Here is a 15,221-nt window from a genome sequence, read left to right as displayed (position 1 = left end):
TGGATTGAGCAATCATCCCTTTCACTAAAAACTTGCAAAAGTTTTGAGGATCGAACTCAGAATAATAATAATAATTTTATTCATTTATATAGCGCTATTAATTCCACAGCGCTTTACATACATTGGCATGTATTTAAATATACCTGGAACAATACTGTACTTGTAGCAGTTACCCCCTCCCTTCTCTCTTGTTTTTCTATCCTATCTTTTATTTGGCAAGTGACTGCTAAAATGGCAAGCAATAGCATGAGAAAGCGGTGCTGATCCAAATGTGTGAGGAGCGAGGCCTCGATGGGTCCAACAAGACCAAAGAGATGCTAATCTGTGCCTTGGTGGAGGATGACCTCAAAGACCAGCGCGATGTGGCCCAAGAGCATGGGACCAGTGAAGCACCAGGAGACCTTGACACAGAGCTAGCAACAGGACGGTCCATAGAACTGTCTGATTCCGGGGGGTCTGGCAGCAACCCAGCTCCCGGAGTGGAATGGACTCTTACTTGCCGATGATTCTGAAGCAGCTGGGAGAATGTGACTCTCAAACGCGGCTACAGTTTGCGCTAAAAGAACGCCAAGCAGAGCATGAGTTTGCTGAGCGCCAGGCCCAGCGAGAGGCTGAGAGAGCAGAGGGAGAGGCTGAGAGAGCAGAGGGAGAGGCTGAGAGAGCAGAGCATCAAGCCCAGAGAGACCATGAGTTGAAGGTCCTCCAAGCCCAGCAGCAGACATCTTCCTCACTGAACAGTGAGTCCAATAATGCCAGCAGCTTTAAGCCCCGACCAGAGCACTTTCCTGTTATGGAAAAGGACGGGGATTTGGACACCGTTCTGAGGGGATTTGAAAAGACTTGCTTGCAGTACCAGTTGCCCCCAGCACAATGGGCACGATACTTAACCCCAGGGCTGCGAGGCAAGGCCCTGGACGCGTTTGCCAGTCTCCCTCAAGAGCAGAGTGGAGACTATGAGGCCATAAACCAGGCCCTAATACGGAAGTATCAGCTGACTCCAGAGATGTACTGCAAAAAGTTCCGGACCCTCCAGCGTGGACCACACAACAGCAACAGAGACTTTGTGGATGGGCTCCGGACCAACTTTAACCAATGGGCCCAAGGACTGTCCGCCACCACTGTTGAGCAGATAACAGACCTGATGGTAAAGGACCAATTCCTACACGCGTGTCCTGCGGACATGCGACAGTTCGTGATGGACCGGGAACCAAAGGATGCGAATACAGCAGCACAGATTGCCGACACCTATGAGGCCAACCGTCCATCGGGGGTGCGGAAGTCGTCCGCCGCCAGCTGGAAAGGGGGTAAGATGACAACTACAACCACCCCTGCCCCTACCAGCCGACCTCCCGTAGGTCCTGTGTCATCCACCAGTGCCCGGCCCACCTCTGACACTAGCAGGTGTTTTTCCTGCAACCAGCCTGGACACCTCAGCTCCGCTTGCCCAGAGAGGCAGAAGAGGAACCCCACATCCAAGGCCCAAGGGCCTAGTGCAGCTGTCTTTTTGGTGGGGGAGGTGGGTGATAGGACCTGCGAAAACCTACACTCCGTCACTGTGGGCTGAACCCCCACTGTGGGGCTCAAGGACACTGGAGCCGACCAAACACAGATCCGATCGAACTGGTGCCTCCTGAAAACTTTATCCTGGGAAAACTCCTGACTTTCACTGGGCTTGGGGGTGTTCTCCAATCTTTCCCAATGGCCCTGGTTTCCCTCGACTGGGGTGCTGGGGGAGGGTGGAGGGAAGTGGGGTGTCCAAACATCTACCAACCAATGTTTTATTGGGGATTGATCTAGGATGATTGGTTGCACAATTTCTCCCTGATGATCCTCTCCAATCCAATAAGTCATGTGATACAAATGTTGTGGATAAGTCATGTGATGTAAATGTTGTTGATAAGTCATGTGATGCAAGCGCTGTTAAGTCATGTGACCCGAATGCGGATATCCAAAACGTGATTACAAATGTTGTGCATGGTAATAAAGTGGAGGTTTGTACAGGGGAACTCAGCCATGCCACGCTGCAGGGTGACATGGCTGAGGACGGCCTCAAGGTAGTAAGTGTCTGTGCTGACAGAGATGGAGGCAGACATGAGAACCACAAGGAAAGTGGTCAAATGCAGCTGACCAGTGTCACAGCGGATAGTGACACAGCCGGTGGTAGCTGCCCAGGTGTCCAGGTGGCTCTACGAACTGATGCCAGTCTAGAGATGTTAAGGGACCTTGCCTCACCGCTTTAGGAGTGAGTTGCTGCGGATTGCCCATGAGATCCCATTCGCTGGACACCTGGGGGTCAGTAAAACCAAGGCCCGGCTGTCTCACCACTTCTATTGGCCCAAAATGGGGACAGATGTTGCCAATTACTGCCGCTCCTCTATCACATGTCAAAGAGTGGGAAAGTCAGGGCCTGCTCCCAAAGCTCCCCTGATCTCTTTGCCGGTGATAGAGGAGCCTTTCCAGAGGGTCGCTGCGGACATCGTCGGGCGTCTGGCCGTCCCCAGCAGCTCTGGAAAACGTTTAATCCTTACTGTGGTAGACTTTGCTACCCGGTATCCGGAGGCAGTGGCTCTGTCCTCAGTTAGGGCCGATAAGGTGGCAGATGCCCTCCTGGCCATATTCTCCCGAGTAGGATTTCCCAGGGACATGCTTACCGACCAGGGGACTCAGTTCATGCCTCGTCTAATGGAGGCTCTCTATAAGAAAATGCAGGTGCAGCATATGGTATCAAGCACCTATTACCCACAGACCAATGGTTTGTGTAAGCGATTTAATGGTACCCTTAAGCAGATGCTTAAGATGCTGGTTGAGTCACATGGACGCGACTGGGAGCGGTATCTCTCACACCTCAAGGGTTTTCCCCCTTTGAGCTCCTGTATAGCAAACGAGTCCGGGGGCCTCTTGGTCTGGTAAGGGAATCCTGGGAAAAGGAACTGAACTCCCCAGAAATGTCCGTTGTGGAGTATGTCATTCGGCTCCGTGACAAAATGCAGTCAATGACATGGCTGTTGCACGAGAATATGGTGCAAGCCCAGGCCAGCCAGAAACAATGGTACGACCAACACGCTCGGTAGCGGGTTTACGAAGCGGGTCAGAAAGTGTGGGTCCTAGTCCCAATGACCCAGAACAAGCTTCAGGCGGCTTGGGAGGGTCCATACCTTGTGCATTAGCGCCTCAATGACGTAAACTACGTGGTTACCATCGACCATGCCAGGAAGAGGCAAAAGGTTTTCCATGTCAACATGATGAAAGCTCATCATGACAGGGAAGCCTTCGCCCTTCCTGTGTGTAGCCTTCCCGAGGAAGGCGAAAGCGAAGTCTTGGTGGACTTGCTCGCCTCGGCCCGGGATGGAGGGTCTATCGTGGAGGCGGCATTCATCCCACAGCTACCCATGGACCAAAAGTCCCAGTTGCGGGAGGTATTCCGGCCCTACCTGATGACCTTCACGAATGTCCCAGGGAAGACATTCCTAACCACCCACCAGGTGGACACAGGGAGTCATTCCACTGTCCGTCAACCTCCATACCGTATAGGATAACTGAAGTGAGCACTAATATATATTCTGAGTGCAAGCCAAAAAAACAAATAGTACATAAGGATAAGGCTGCACATCAAAGCTAGATAATAGTATAATGCTATAAGCATACCGAAAAACAGTGAAGCATACAATGAAAATTTTTTTTCTGAATGTGAACACAGCTCCGCCCCTTTCGGCCATGTTTTTTTCCATCTCCTATATAAGAAAGTCCTTGGTTACCCCTCTCCACCCACAGCAGTTTTTAATTGCAATGAGATGACACACAGTTAGGGTCATAGAGCTAGGGACCCCAATATAGAGATATACCTTGACGAGGTTTTGGGGCTCAGTTACATTGATCAATGCGATTGCTAAATATCTCCTTTTTCCTAATATTCATGGCAGGTATGCATTTCATTATTCACACTTTCAAGTTAGCAAGTGGCATTTTTCATTGTATGCTTCAATGTTTTTCGGTATGCTTATAGCATTATACTATTATCTAGCTTTGATGTGCAGCCTTAAGGCCCCGTCACACTAAGCAACATCGCTAGCAACATCGCTGCTAACGAACAACTTTTGTGACGTAGCAGCGATGTTGCTAGTGATGTTGCTGTGTGTGACATCCAGCAACAACCTGGCCCCTGCTGTGAGGTCGTTGGTTGTTGCTGAATGTCCTGGACCATTTTTTAGTTGTTGCTGTCCCGCTGTGAAGCACAGATCGCTGTGTGTGACAGCGAGACAGCAACAACTAAATGTGCAGGCAGCAGGAGCCGGCTTCTGCGGACACTGGTAACCATGGTAAACAGCGGGTAACCAAGAAGCCCTGTCCTTGGTTACCCGATATTTACCTTCGTTACCAGCCTCCGCCGCTCTCACTGTCAGTGCCGGCTCCTGCTCTGTGCACATGTAGCTGCAGTACACATCGGGTAATTAACCCAATGTGTGCTGTAACTAGGAGAGCAAGGAGCCAGCGCTAAGCGGTGTGCGCTGCTCCCTGCTCTCTGCACGTGTAGCTGCGTGCGCTGGTAACCAAGGTAAATATCGGGTTGGTTATATCGGATTAAATATATCAAATTTAATAGTTTCTTTACTCATGCTTTATATACGAATCCAAAAACCCAAAGGGCCTTATGCTATCTGAAACGGGTCCCCAACTATCCCGGAAAAGCTGGGTGGTAACAGCGTAATTATTATTGCATAGAATTATTGGAGTGCTATCATTAAGGGTACCGAGGTATATATATATATATATATATATATATATATTCCATTAGCGGGAATCGGTGATATATACAGTTAGGTCCAGAAATATTTGGACAGTGACACAATTTTCGCGAGTTGGGCTCTGCATGCCACCACATTGGATTTGAAATGAAACCTCTGCAACAGAAATCAAGTGCAGATTGTAACGTTTAATTTGAAGGTTTGAACAAAAATATCTGATAGAAATTGTAGGAATTGTACACATTTCTTTACAAACACTCCACATTTTAGGAGGTCAAAAGTAATTGGACAAATAAACCAAACCCAAACAAAATATTTTTATTTTCAATATTTTGTTGCGAATCCTTTGGAGGCAATCACTGCCTTAAGTCTGGAACCCATGGACATCACCAAACGCTGGGTTTCCTCCTTCTTAATGCTTTGCCAGGCCTTTACAGCCGCAGCCTTCAGGTCTTGCTTGTTTGTGGGTCTTTCCATCTTAAGTCTGGATTTGAGCAAGTAAAATGCATGCTCAATTGGGTTAAGATCTGGTGATTGACTTGGCCATTGCAGAATGTTCCACTTTTTTGCACTCATGAACTCCTGGGTAGCTTTGGCTGTATGCTTGGGGTCATTGTCCATCTGTACTATGAAGCGCCGACCGATCAACTTTGTGGCATTTGGCTGAATCTGGGCTGAAAGTATATCCCGGTACACTTCAGAATTCATCCGGCTACTCTTGTCTGCTGTTATGTCATCAATAAACACAAGTGACCCAGTGCCATTGAAAGCCATGCATGCCCATGCCATCACGTTGCCTCCACCATGTTTTACAGAGGATGTGGTGTGCCTTGGATCATGTGCCATTCCCTTTCTTCTCCAAACTTTTTTCTTCCCATCATTCTGGTACAGGTTGATCTTTGTCTCATCTGTCCATAGAATACTTTTCCAGAACTGAGCTGGCTTCATGAGGTGTTTTTCAGCAAATTTAACTCTGGCCTGTCTATTTTTGGAATTGATGAATGGTTTGCATCTAGATGTGAACCCTTTGTATTTACTTTCATGGAGTCTTCTCTTTACTGTTGACTTAGAGACAGATACACCTACTTCACTGAGAGTGTTCTGGACTTCAGTTGATGTTGTGAACGGGTTCTTCTTCACCAAAGAAAGTATGCGGCGATCATCCACGACTGTTGTCATCCGTGGACGCCCAGGCCTTTTTGAGTTCCCAAGCTCACCAGTCAATTCCTTTTTTCTCAGAATGTACCCGACTGTTGATTTTGCTACTCCAAGCATTTCTGCTATCTCTCTGATGGATTTTTTCTTTTTTTTCAGCCTCGGGATGTTCTGCTTCACCTCAATTGAGAGTTCCTTAGACCGCATGTTGTCTGGTCACAGCAACAGCTTCCAAACGCAAAACCACACACCTGTAATCAACCCCAGACCTTTTAACTACTTAATTGATTACAGGTTAACGAGGGAGACGCCTTCAGAGTTAATTGCAGCCCTTAGAGTCCCTTGTCCAATTACTTTTGGTCCCTTGAAAAAGAGGAGGTTATGCATTACAGAGCTATGATTCCTAAACCCTTTCTCCGATTTGGATGTGAGAACTCTCATATTGCAGCTGGGAGTGTGCACTTTCAGCCCATATTATATATATATAATTGTATTTCTGAACATGTTTTTGTAAACAGCTAAAATAACAAAACTTGTGTCACTGTCCAAATATTTCTGGACCTAACTGTACATTTACCCTTGCTGTGAGTAGAGTAGTCGTGTTTGTGACAAATCAGCAAACAGCTGCGGGATATCCGAGTGACTTCCCCGGCTGTTCATGACAATATATATATATATATATATATATATAGGACCAATCACTCTGGCAGCAGTAAGGTATACGCACAAACCTGTTGGTTCTGGTGCAGACTATTTTGAAGTTTATTGCTCCTCATAAACATCAATAAAAGCCCACATCAACACAAAAACACCTTTCTCCAGCTCAAAGGAAATAATAAACAAAATAGTCCGCAGAACAGTACGGGCTCACATGTTTAAACGAACACACGGCTTTTCCTTGTCAGCCTCAGAACCAAACTGACCAGCACATACATTTCTTTCCCTTTCTCTACACAGACACTTCTGAGAGCGTTCAGCTACTTTAACCCCCTAAGGACCAGGAGTTTTCTTGTTTTTTTTGTGCTTTAGTTTTTTCCTCTCCTTATTCCAAGAACCATAACTTTTTTATTTTTCCGTCAACATAGCTGTGTGTGAAGGCTTCATTTTTACGGGATGAGTTGTATGTTTGAATGACATCAAAAAAATTTGTTTAAAAGAACTGAAGTCCTCAGTGGTTGATACCTTTTAATGGCTAACTGAAAAGATGGTAATAATTGCAAGCTTTCGAGACTACTCAGGTCTCTTCATCAGGCATGGCATAACACAAAATCTGAAGAGTCACATATTTATACACAACAGGCCATAGAATGGGGCAGTAAAAAAAAAAAAACAAAAAACAACCAAGTTATATAAAACAGAACTATCACTATGGCAGGGGGGCAAACTGTTGTGGCCATAAATTTTGCTGCAGTTCAGTGTGAAAGTTTTATTGTCCTCTGATTGGGGTCTGGTCCGGGCTGTGACGCGCTCGGATGGTCAGAGGAGCACATCTTTTAACTGATGTAAAAAGACATGAATCCATGAGACACATTCATTCCTGCTCTGAATGTGTCAAAGGTCATCATAAGTTTGTACTCCCAAAGTCTCCTATCTCTCTGGGACTTGAAATTTCCTTTCAATACCAGCAATTTCATGTCCATGATGCTGTGGTCTGAGTTACAAAAATGTTTGGCCACAGGTAGATCCATCCTTTTTTCTCTAATTGTGTGGCGGTGAGAATTCATCCTTGTCCTGAGCTGTTGTCCGGTCTCCCCTACATACAGATCCCCAGTTGGACATTTGGTACATATAATTAAAGAAGTTGTCCAGTTACCAAAACTGATTTTTTTTTTCTGATAAATCTTGCTAATATGTGCCCCTCAACACATCTATTATGTTTTTTCAGCAAAATTACCTTTCATTGTGCACTAGCAGCACATGCTCATTGCTGGCTCCAGCTCTGATGGGGTTAATCTCTCCTCTGACTTCCTGTGTTCAGTTCCTACAAGTCCCAGAATTCTTTGTGGCTCTAGGGCGGTGTCTGGCTTATCTAACACACCCATTGTGTCTAATACACCCACTCTGCTCCCACCCAAACCCTCCTCCCTGCCTCTTCCCAGTGGATGTGCACTGAGATCAATTACACAGAGACAGCAGCAGCTCTGCACAGCCAGGGGAAGAAAGTGTGTGTGCGTATATACAGTGTATGTGTGCGTATATACAGTGTGTGTGTGTATATATATATATACAGTGTGTGAGTGAGTGTGTATGTGTGTGTGTATGTCATACTCACCTGTCTGCAGGGTCCCGGTGCCATGCCTGCTTCCAGCCCCTGTCTCGGTACCGCCGCTCTGGCTGTGTGCAGTCTCCCCGGGGCATGCACGAAGCTTGCAGGACCTGGCCGTGGATCACCTGATGCAGTCACCTGACGCATCAGCTGATCGTAGTCTCGCCGGCTTTTTCGCGCCCGGCCGGCTATCAGCTGATCCTGCTGTCAGGGGACTTTATCAGCTGATTACCGGCAGCTCCTGCAGTGATGGGCCAGGATCAGACTCCTGTCCAATCGATCGCTGAAGGAGCTGCCGGTAATCAGCACAGACGTGAGTATTTATTTATTTTTATTTTTTTTTGCACTGATGCATCAGCTGATTGTATAATCGGCTTTTATACAATCAGCTGAAGTGTGATGTGATTCACATCCTTTAACCTGACACATCATCTGATCGCTTTGCCTTCCAGCAAACTGATCAGATGATATTGGATCCGGATTGGACGGCGCGGGACCCTAACCCAGGATTACTGCGGAGGGGGGTTTATTTCAATAAAGATGGAGTCACTAATTGTGTTGTGTTTTATTGCTAATAAAAATATTTTTCTGTGTGTTGTGTTTTTTTTTTTTTTTTATCATTACTAGAAATTCATGGTGGCCATGTCTAATATTGGCGTGACACCATGAATTTCGGGCTTAGGGCTAGCTGATAATATACAGCTAGCCCTAACTCCATTATTACCCGGCTAGCCACCCGGCATCAGGGCAGCTGGAAGAGTTGGATAAAGCGCCAGAAGATGGCGCTTCTATGAAAGCGCCATTTTCTGGGGTGGCTGCGGACTGCAATTCGCTTTGGGGGTGCCCAGAAAGCTTGGGCACCCTTCACTGTGGATTCCAATCCCCAGCTGCCTAGTTGTACCCGGCTGGACACCAAAATTAGGCGAAGCTCACGTCATTTTTTTTTTAAAATTATTTCATGAAATTCATGAAATAAAAAAAAAAAAGGGCTTCTCTATATTTTTGGTTCCCAGCCGGGTACAAATAGGCAGCTGGGGGTTGGGGGCAGCCCGTACCTGCCTGCTGTACCCGGCTAGCATACAAAAATATGGCGAAGCCCATGTCATTTTTTTTTCTTTTTGGGTAAAAAACTGCATACAGTCCTGGATGGAGGATGCTGAGCCTTTTAGTTCTGCAGCTGCTGTCTGCTCTCCTGCATACACTAGTGAATGGAGGATGCTGAGCCTTGTAGTCCTACAGCTGCTGTCTGCTCTCCTGCATACACTAGTGAATGGAGGATGCTGAGCCTTGTAGTCCTGCAGCTGCTGTCTGCTCTCCTGCATACACTAGTGAATGGAGGATGCTGAGCCTTGTAGTCCTGCAGCTGCTGTCTGCTCTCCTGCATACACTAGTGAATGGAGGATGCTGAGCCTTGTAGTTCTGCAGCTGCTGTCTGCTCTCCTCCATTCACTAGTGTATGCAGGAGAGCAGACAGCAGCTGCAGAACTACAAGGCTCAGCATCCTCCATTCACTAGTGTAAGCAGGAGAGAAGACAGCAGCATTTTGCTTCCCATTGCAGTCCCACATTTGACAATGACTTATATCTACAGGAGACTGGGACTGCAATGGGAAGCAAAATGGCACCACAATATGCAAATCTTTTCATGGCCAAGCTTGAGAGTGACTTTTTATCCTCTTGTCCTATCAGGCCTCTGGCCTACTACCGTTACATTGACGATATTTTAATCATCTGGACAGAGTCTGAGCAGCAGCTGAAGACCTTCCATGAACAATTTAATCAGTTTCATCCCACCATCAACCTAACACTCAACTACTCCTGCACTGAAATCAACTTCTTGGACACCATCATTAAACTACGGAACAATGAAACAGAGACATCCCTGTACAAGAAGCCAATTGACCGTCCAACATTCCTGAAATGGGACAGTTTTCACCCAAAACACATAAAAAACTCTATTGTATACAGCCAGGCTATCAGGTACAATCGGATATGTTCCAACAGTACAGATAGAGACAATCACCTTGAGGGCCTCAGAAAGACCTTTCTGAATCAAGGCTACCACCCAAGAACAATTGAAAACCAGATTACAAGAGCCACCAGAATATCAAGAAACCATCTCCTACATTATAAAACTAAAGAAGAAAACAACCGGGTCCCTCTTGTAGTCACCTACAATCCACATCTGGAGGTGTTTAGAGGAGCTGCACGGAAACTACAACCATTACTGCAAAAAGATGCCCGGTTAAAATCTATTTTTCCAGACCCCCCACTTCTGTGTTTTAGACAGCCCCCAAATCTAAGAAGCATCATTGTCAGAAGCTCCCTGTCCTCTCCAACACCAACAGGAACATTTCCCTGCAACGAAAAAAATGCAAGACCTGTCCATTAATATTGACAACAGACAAGATAAAGATTCCCAGATCACATCAGGACTACAAGATCCCAGGTACCTTCAGCTGCACCACAACCAATGTGGTGTACTTAATTATATGTACCAAATGTCCAACTGGGGATCTGTATGTAGGGGAGACCGGACAACAGCTCAGGAAAAGGATGAATTCTCACCGCCACACAATTAGAGAAAAAAGGATGGATCTACCTGTGGCCAAACATTTTTGTAACTCAGACCACAGCATCATGGACATGAAATTGCTGGTATTGAAAGCCAGTAGAGATAAAACTATTCTTTTTCTATTTTATCTCTACTGGCTAACACGGTACAAAGATATATTTTACTGGTATTGAAAGGAAATTTCAAGTCCCAGAGAGATAGGAGACTTTGGGAGTACAAACTTATGATGACCTTTGACACATTCAGAGCAGGAATGAATGTGTCTCATGGATTCATGTCTTTTTACATCAGTTAAAAGATGTGCTCCTCTGACCATCCGAGCGCGTCACAGCCCGGACCAGACCCCAATCAGAGGACAATAAAACTTTCACACTGAACTGCAGCAAAATTTATGGCCACAAACGTTTGCCCCCCTGCCATAGTGATAGTTCTGTTTTATATAACTTGGTTGTTTTTTGTTTTTTTTTACTGCCCCATTCTATGTCCTGTTGTGTATAAATATGTGACTCTTCAGATTTTGTGTTATACCATGCCTGATGAAGAGACCTGAGTAGTCTCGAAAGCTTGCAATTATTACCATCTTTTCAGTTAGCCATTAAAAGGTATCAACCACTGAGGACTTCAGTTTTTTAAACAAATTTTTTTATCTCCACTGGCTAACACGGTACAAAGATATATTTTACTTGTATCTGAATGACATCATTAATTTTTATCATATGATGTAATGGTAAGCAGGGAAAAAAAATAAAGTAAAATTCTTCAATTGTTTTTTTTTAAAATTTTTATTTAGTGTTCATTTTACCATAAAACTGATTTGGCAGTATGATTAAATACAATTACGTAGATACCAAAGATGTATAGTTTTTGTTTTATTTAAAGGGAATATGTCATATGGAAAAATGCTATTAACCTGCAGATATGGGGTTAATTTGCAGGTTAATAACATTCTGTACCTGCCCAGCAGCTGTACATTAAACCCCAGTTTCATAGAGGTGGTGCCAATGCTGGTTCAGTCACTGCTCTATGTATGGAGAGCAGCAGCTGTAACCATGCCCCTGCACTGACTGACAAGCGCTTAACAATAGAACCAGCTGTCAGTCATTGCGGGGGTTTGGTTACAAAGAGCATTGACTAAACCCGTGCCGGTGCGCCCTCCATGACTAAAAATGGAACGCTGAAAGAATAAAGTTCCTTTCCTTCTGGCAGTGGAATTTATTGCACCAGCATGAGGCAGGTTCAGAATGCTATTAGCTTACAGATTAACCCCAGATTTACAGGTTAATAGCATTTTTCCATGTGACAGGTTCCTTTTAAGTGGTGGAAAAAAAAAAAATCAAAAAAAATCTAGCTTGCTATCACATTTTCAATTTTTATAATCAATTTTTTTGCGCCCTAAGTTTATTTTTTTATTAGCATTATTTTGAGGTATATGCAATCTTTACATCGCCTGCTATTACATTTTGTTTCTGTTGTTGCGGTGTGTGAAAAACTGTACTAGCATTTTGATTTTTTTTCTTGTAACGCAGGTTTACAGATTGGATTAATGTATTTTATATTTTGATCAGTCGAACATTTTTGAACACAATGATAGCAATTATTTTTTAAATTGTTTTATTTACTATGGGGCAAAAGGGGGTGAGTTGAAATTTTGTGATTTGTTTTTTTTTCTTATTTTAAAAACATTAAACTTTTTACTGGTTTCCTAATCCCCCTGGGGCATTTGAAGCTGTGATCACCCAATTGCTTGTGCTGTACTGAGCAGTGCATCAGCAATGCTCTGTACATCAAAAATCATGATCCTCATGACAGACATGGGAGCCATCAGCTGACTTCTGGCTGTCATGACAACACATGAGCACACCGTGATCACGTCACAGGGCTACCGATGGAACTGGGGAATGACACGCCCCCTGCCGGCACTTGTTAAATCCCGCTCTCAATCTGTGATTTAACTGGTTAACAACTATGGGCAGATTTCCGATTCACCTGCGCTTGTTAGAGCCACATGTCAGCTGATGAGATTACCCGATATGTGCAGGGAGCAATGCAGGCTCGATGTGTGAGCTCACATCAAATCAAGGAAAATGACCCATGACAGATATAGTACATCATGGGTTAAGGGTTTAAGTGAGACCCAGCAAGCCTGACAAACCTGGTGTAGAAGTATCGGAGGGGTCAGTCCCACCCTGCATTTCTGGCCTCTCCTAAGACACTATGAGAGCTGTGGCCTGAATTTCCAGGTTGCAAATCACTAAGGTTGCTACCTTGGTGACACATACCTCCAAATAAAAAAATAAATTACATTTTACTCAAAAATATACCTATAAAGAAAAAAATCAGAAGAATTGCAGTGGTCTCTTAAATTTTGCCAGAGGTGTATATATTATATATATGTAAGGTTGCAGTTGGACAGATCCTGGATGGGAGGTATGTGTCACCAAGGAAGCAACTTCAGTGATTTGCAACCTGGAAAATCACAAATATAGACACAAATATACCCACAGACACACTATTATACTAATACTAACACTGCTTAAATTTCTTACCTTTTATATCCAGACACAAGCCCTCAAACAAGCAGCTTATTATGAGACCAGAATCCTCAAGCGACCAAGTTTGAATTGGTTTACGCCCCTCAGACCACATGGCTACTTTTGTTCCTGGAGTAGCCATGCCAACAACCTGCAAGCTCATTTGAGGTGTCATCTATAAGGAGATACAGAACATATGAGGTTTCAATTAGAAATATTAAATATCTTAATACAGAATTAATGAAAACCATGAAGTATGGCTGGCATTAGAGGGGTGGCAGACTTGACAGTTGTCTAGAGCTCCTATTGTCAAAGGGGACCCGCTGCTCCTGCAGCCCCTCTGTGCACTGCACAGATGATGTACATCAGTGCAAGTACATCCTCTGTACTCCTGGCGCATCTCTATTTCCCGGCAGTTTTGAGTGGGAAGTTGAGCGGTAGGTGCCAGCTGTCAGTATAGCAGTGTTACATACACTGGGGACAGGATACAGCCAGAGGTCCTGTATTCCCAGACGAGGTGAAATTTTTTTTTCCTTCTCTCTCTCTCCAATGTGTTCAGTCACACAGTTCGTTGCAATAATAATGAGATTAACCCTTTAGTGACGGAGCTAATTTTCACCTTAATGACCAGACCAAATTTTGCAATTCTGACCAGTGTCACTTCATGAGGTTATAACTCTGGAACGCTTCAACGGATCCCGGTGATTCTGAGCTTGTTTTTTCGTCACATATTGGACTTCATGTTAGTACCAAATTTAGGACAATATTTTTTGCGTTTATTTATGAAATAAATTGAATATTGGCAAAAATTTTGAAAATTTAGCAATTTTCAACTTTTGAATTTTTATACCGTTAAACCAGAGATTTCTGTGACACAAAATAGTTAATAAATAACATTTCCCACTTGTCTACTTTACATCAGCACAATTTTGGAAACAAAATTTTTTTTTGTTAGGAAGTTAGAAGAGTTCAAAGTTTATCAGCGATTTCTAATTTTTACATCAAAATTTTACAAAACCATTTTTTTAGGGACCACATCACATTTGAAGTGACTTCAATAGGCCTAGATGACAGAAAATACCCAAAAGTGACACCATTCTAAAAACTGCACCCCCCAAAGTACTCAAAACCACATTCAAGAAGTTTATTAACCCTTCAGGTGCTTCACATGAACAAAAGCAATGTGGAATGAAAAAAAGCAAAAATTAAATTTTACCTAAAAATGTTGCTCTAACCCAAATTTATTCACTTTTAGAAGAAATAACACAACAAAATGGACCCCAAAACTTGTTCCCCACTTTCTTATGAGTGCGCCGATACCCCACATGTGGTCAGAAACCTCTGTTTGGACAAATAGGAGGGCTCGGAACAGAAGGAGCAATATTTGAATTTTGGAAAGCAAATTTGGCTGAAATAGATTGCGGGCACCATGTTGCATTTACAGGTCCGCTAAGGTACCTAAACAGAAGAAACCCCTCACAAGTGACACCATTTTGGAAACTAGACCCCTCAAGGCTTCCATCTAGGGGTATAGTGAGCATTTTAGATCCACAGGTACTTCACAGATTTTGTTAACGTTACGTTGTCATATTGAAAATTTTAATAATTTTCTCAAAAATGTTGCTTTAGCATTAATTTTCTCACTTTTTCAAGAGGTAATTCCAAAAATTTGACCTCAAGGTTTGTTAACCACTTTTTTATGAGCGCGGTGATACCTCACATGTGGTCTGAAACCTTTGTTTGGACAAATGGGAGGGCTTGGAACGAAAGGAGCAATATTTGAATTTTGGAAAGGAAATTTGGCTGAAAAAGATTGCGGGCACCATTTCACATTTGGAGGACCCCTAAGGTACCTAAACAGCAGAAACCCCGCACAAGTGACCCCATTTTGGAAACTAGGCCCCTCAAGGAATTTATCTAGATGTTTGGTGAGTACCCTGAACCCCCAGGTGC

The 15,221-nt window shown here is 44.1% G+C and overlaps 1 protein-coding gene across 1 annotated transcript in view; it reads right to left on the bottom strand.

Annotated features, from left to right (window-relative positions):
- LOC142289738 (uncharacterized) overlaps positions 1-15,221 on the bottom strand; it is an 834,494-nt gene that overhangs the window by 75,526 nt on the left and 743,747 nt on the right. Inside the window, exon 21 of the mRNA XM_075333662.1 lies at positions 13,284-13,443. Within this exon, the coding sequence (XP_075189777.1) occupies positions 13,284-13,443 (160 nt within the window). The remainder of the gene's footprint in view (positions 1-13,283; positions 13,444-15,221) is intronic.

This window comes from Anomaloglossus baeobatrachus, chromosome 2, assembly GCF_048569485.1.
Source record: "Anomaloglossus baeobatrachus isolate aAnoBae1 chromosome 2, aAnoBae1.hap1, whole genome shotgun sequence".
Classification (NCBI taxonomy): Eukaryota; Metazoa; Chordata; class Amphibia; order Anura; family Aromobatidae; genus Anomaloglossus; species Anomaloglossus baeobatrachus.
Note: the sequence above shows the minus strand (reverse complement) of the source record. Positions and strands in the feature narration are given on the sequence as shown.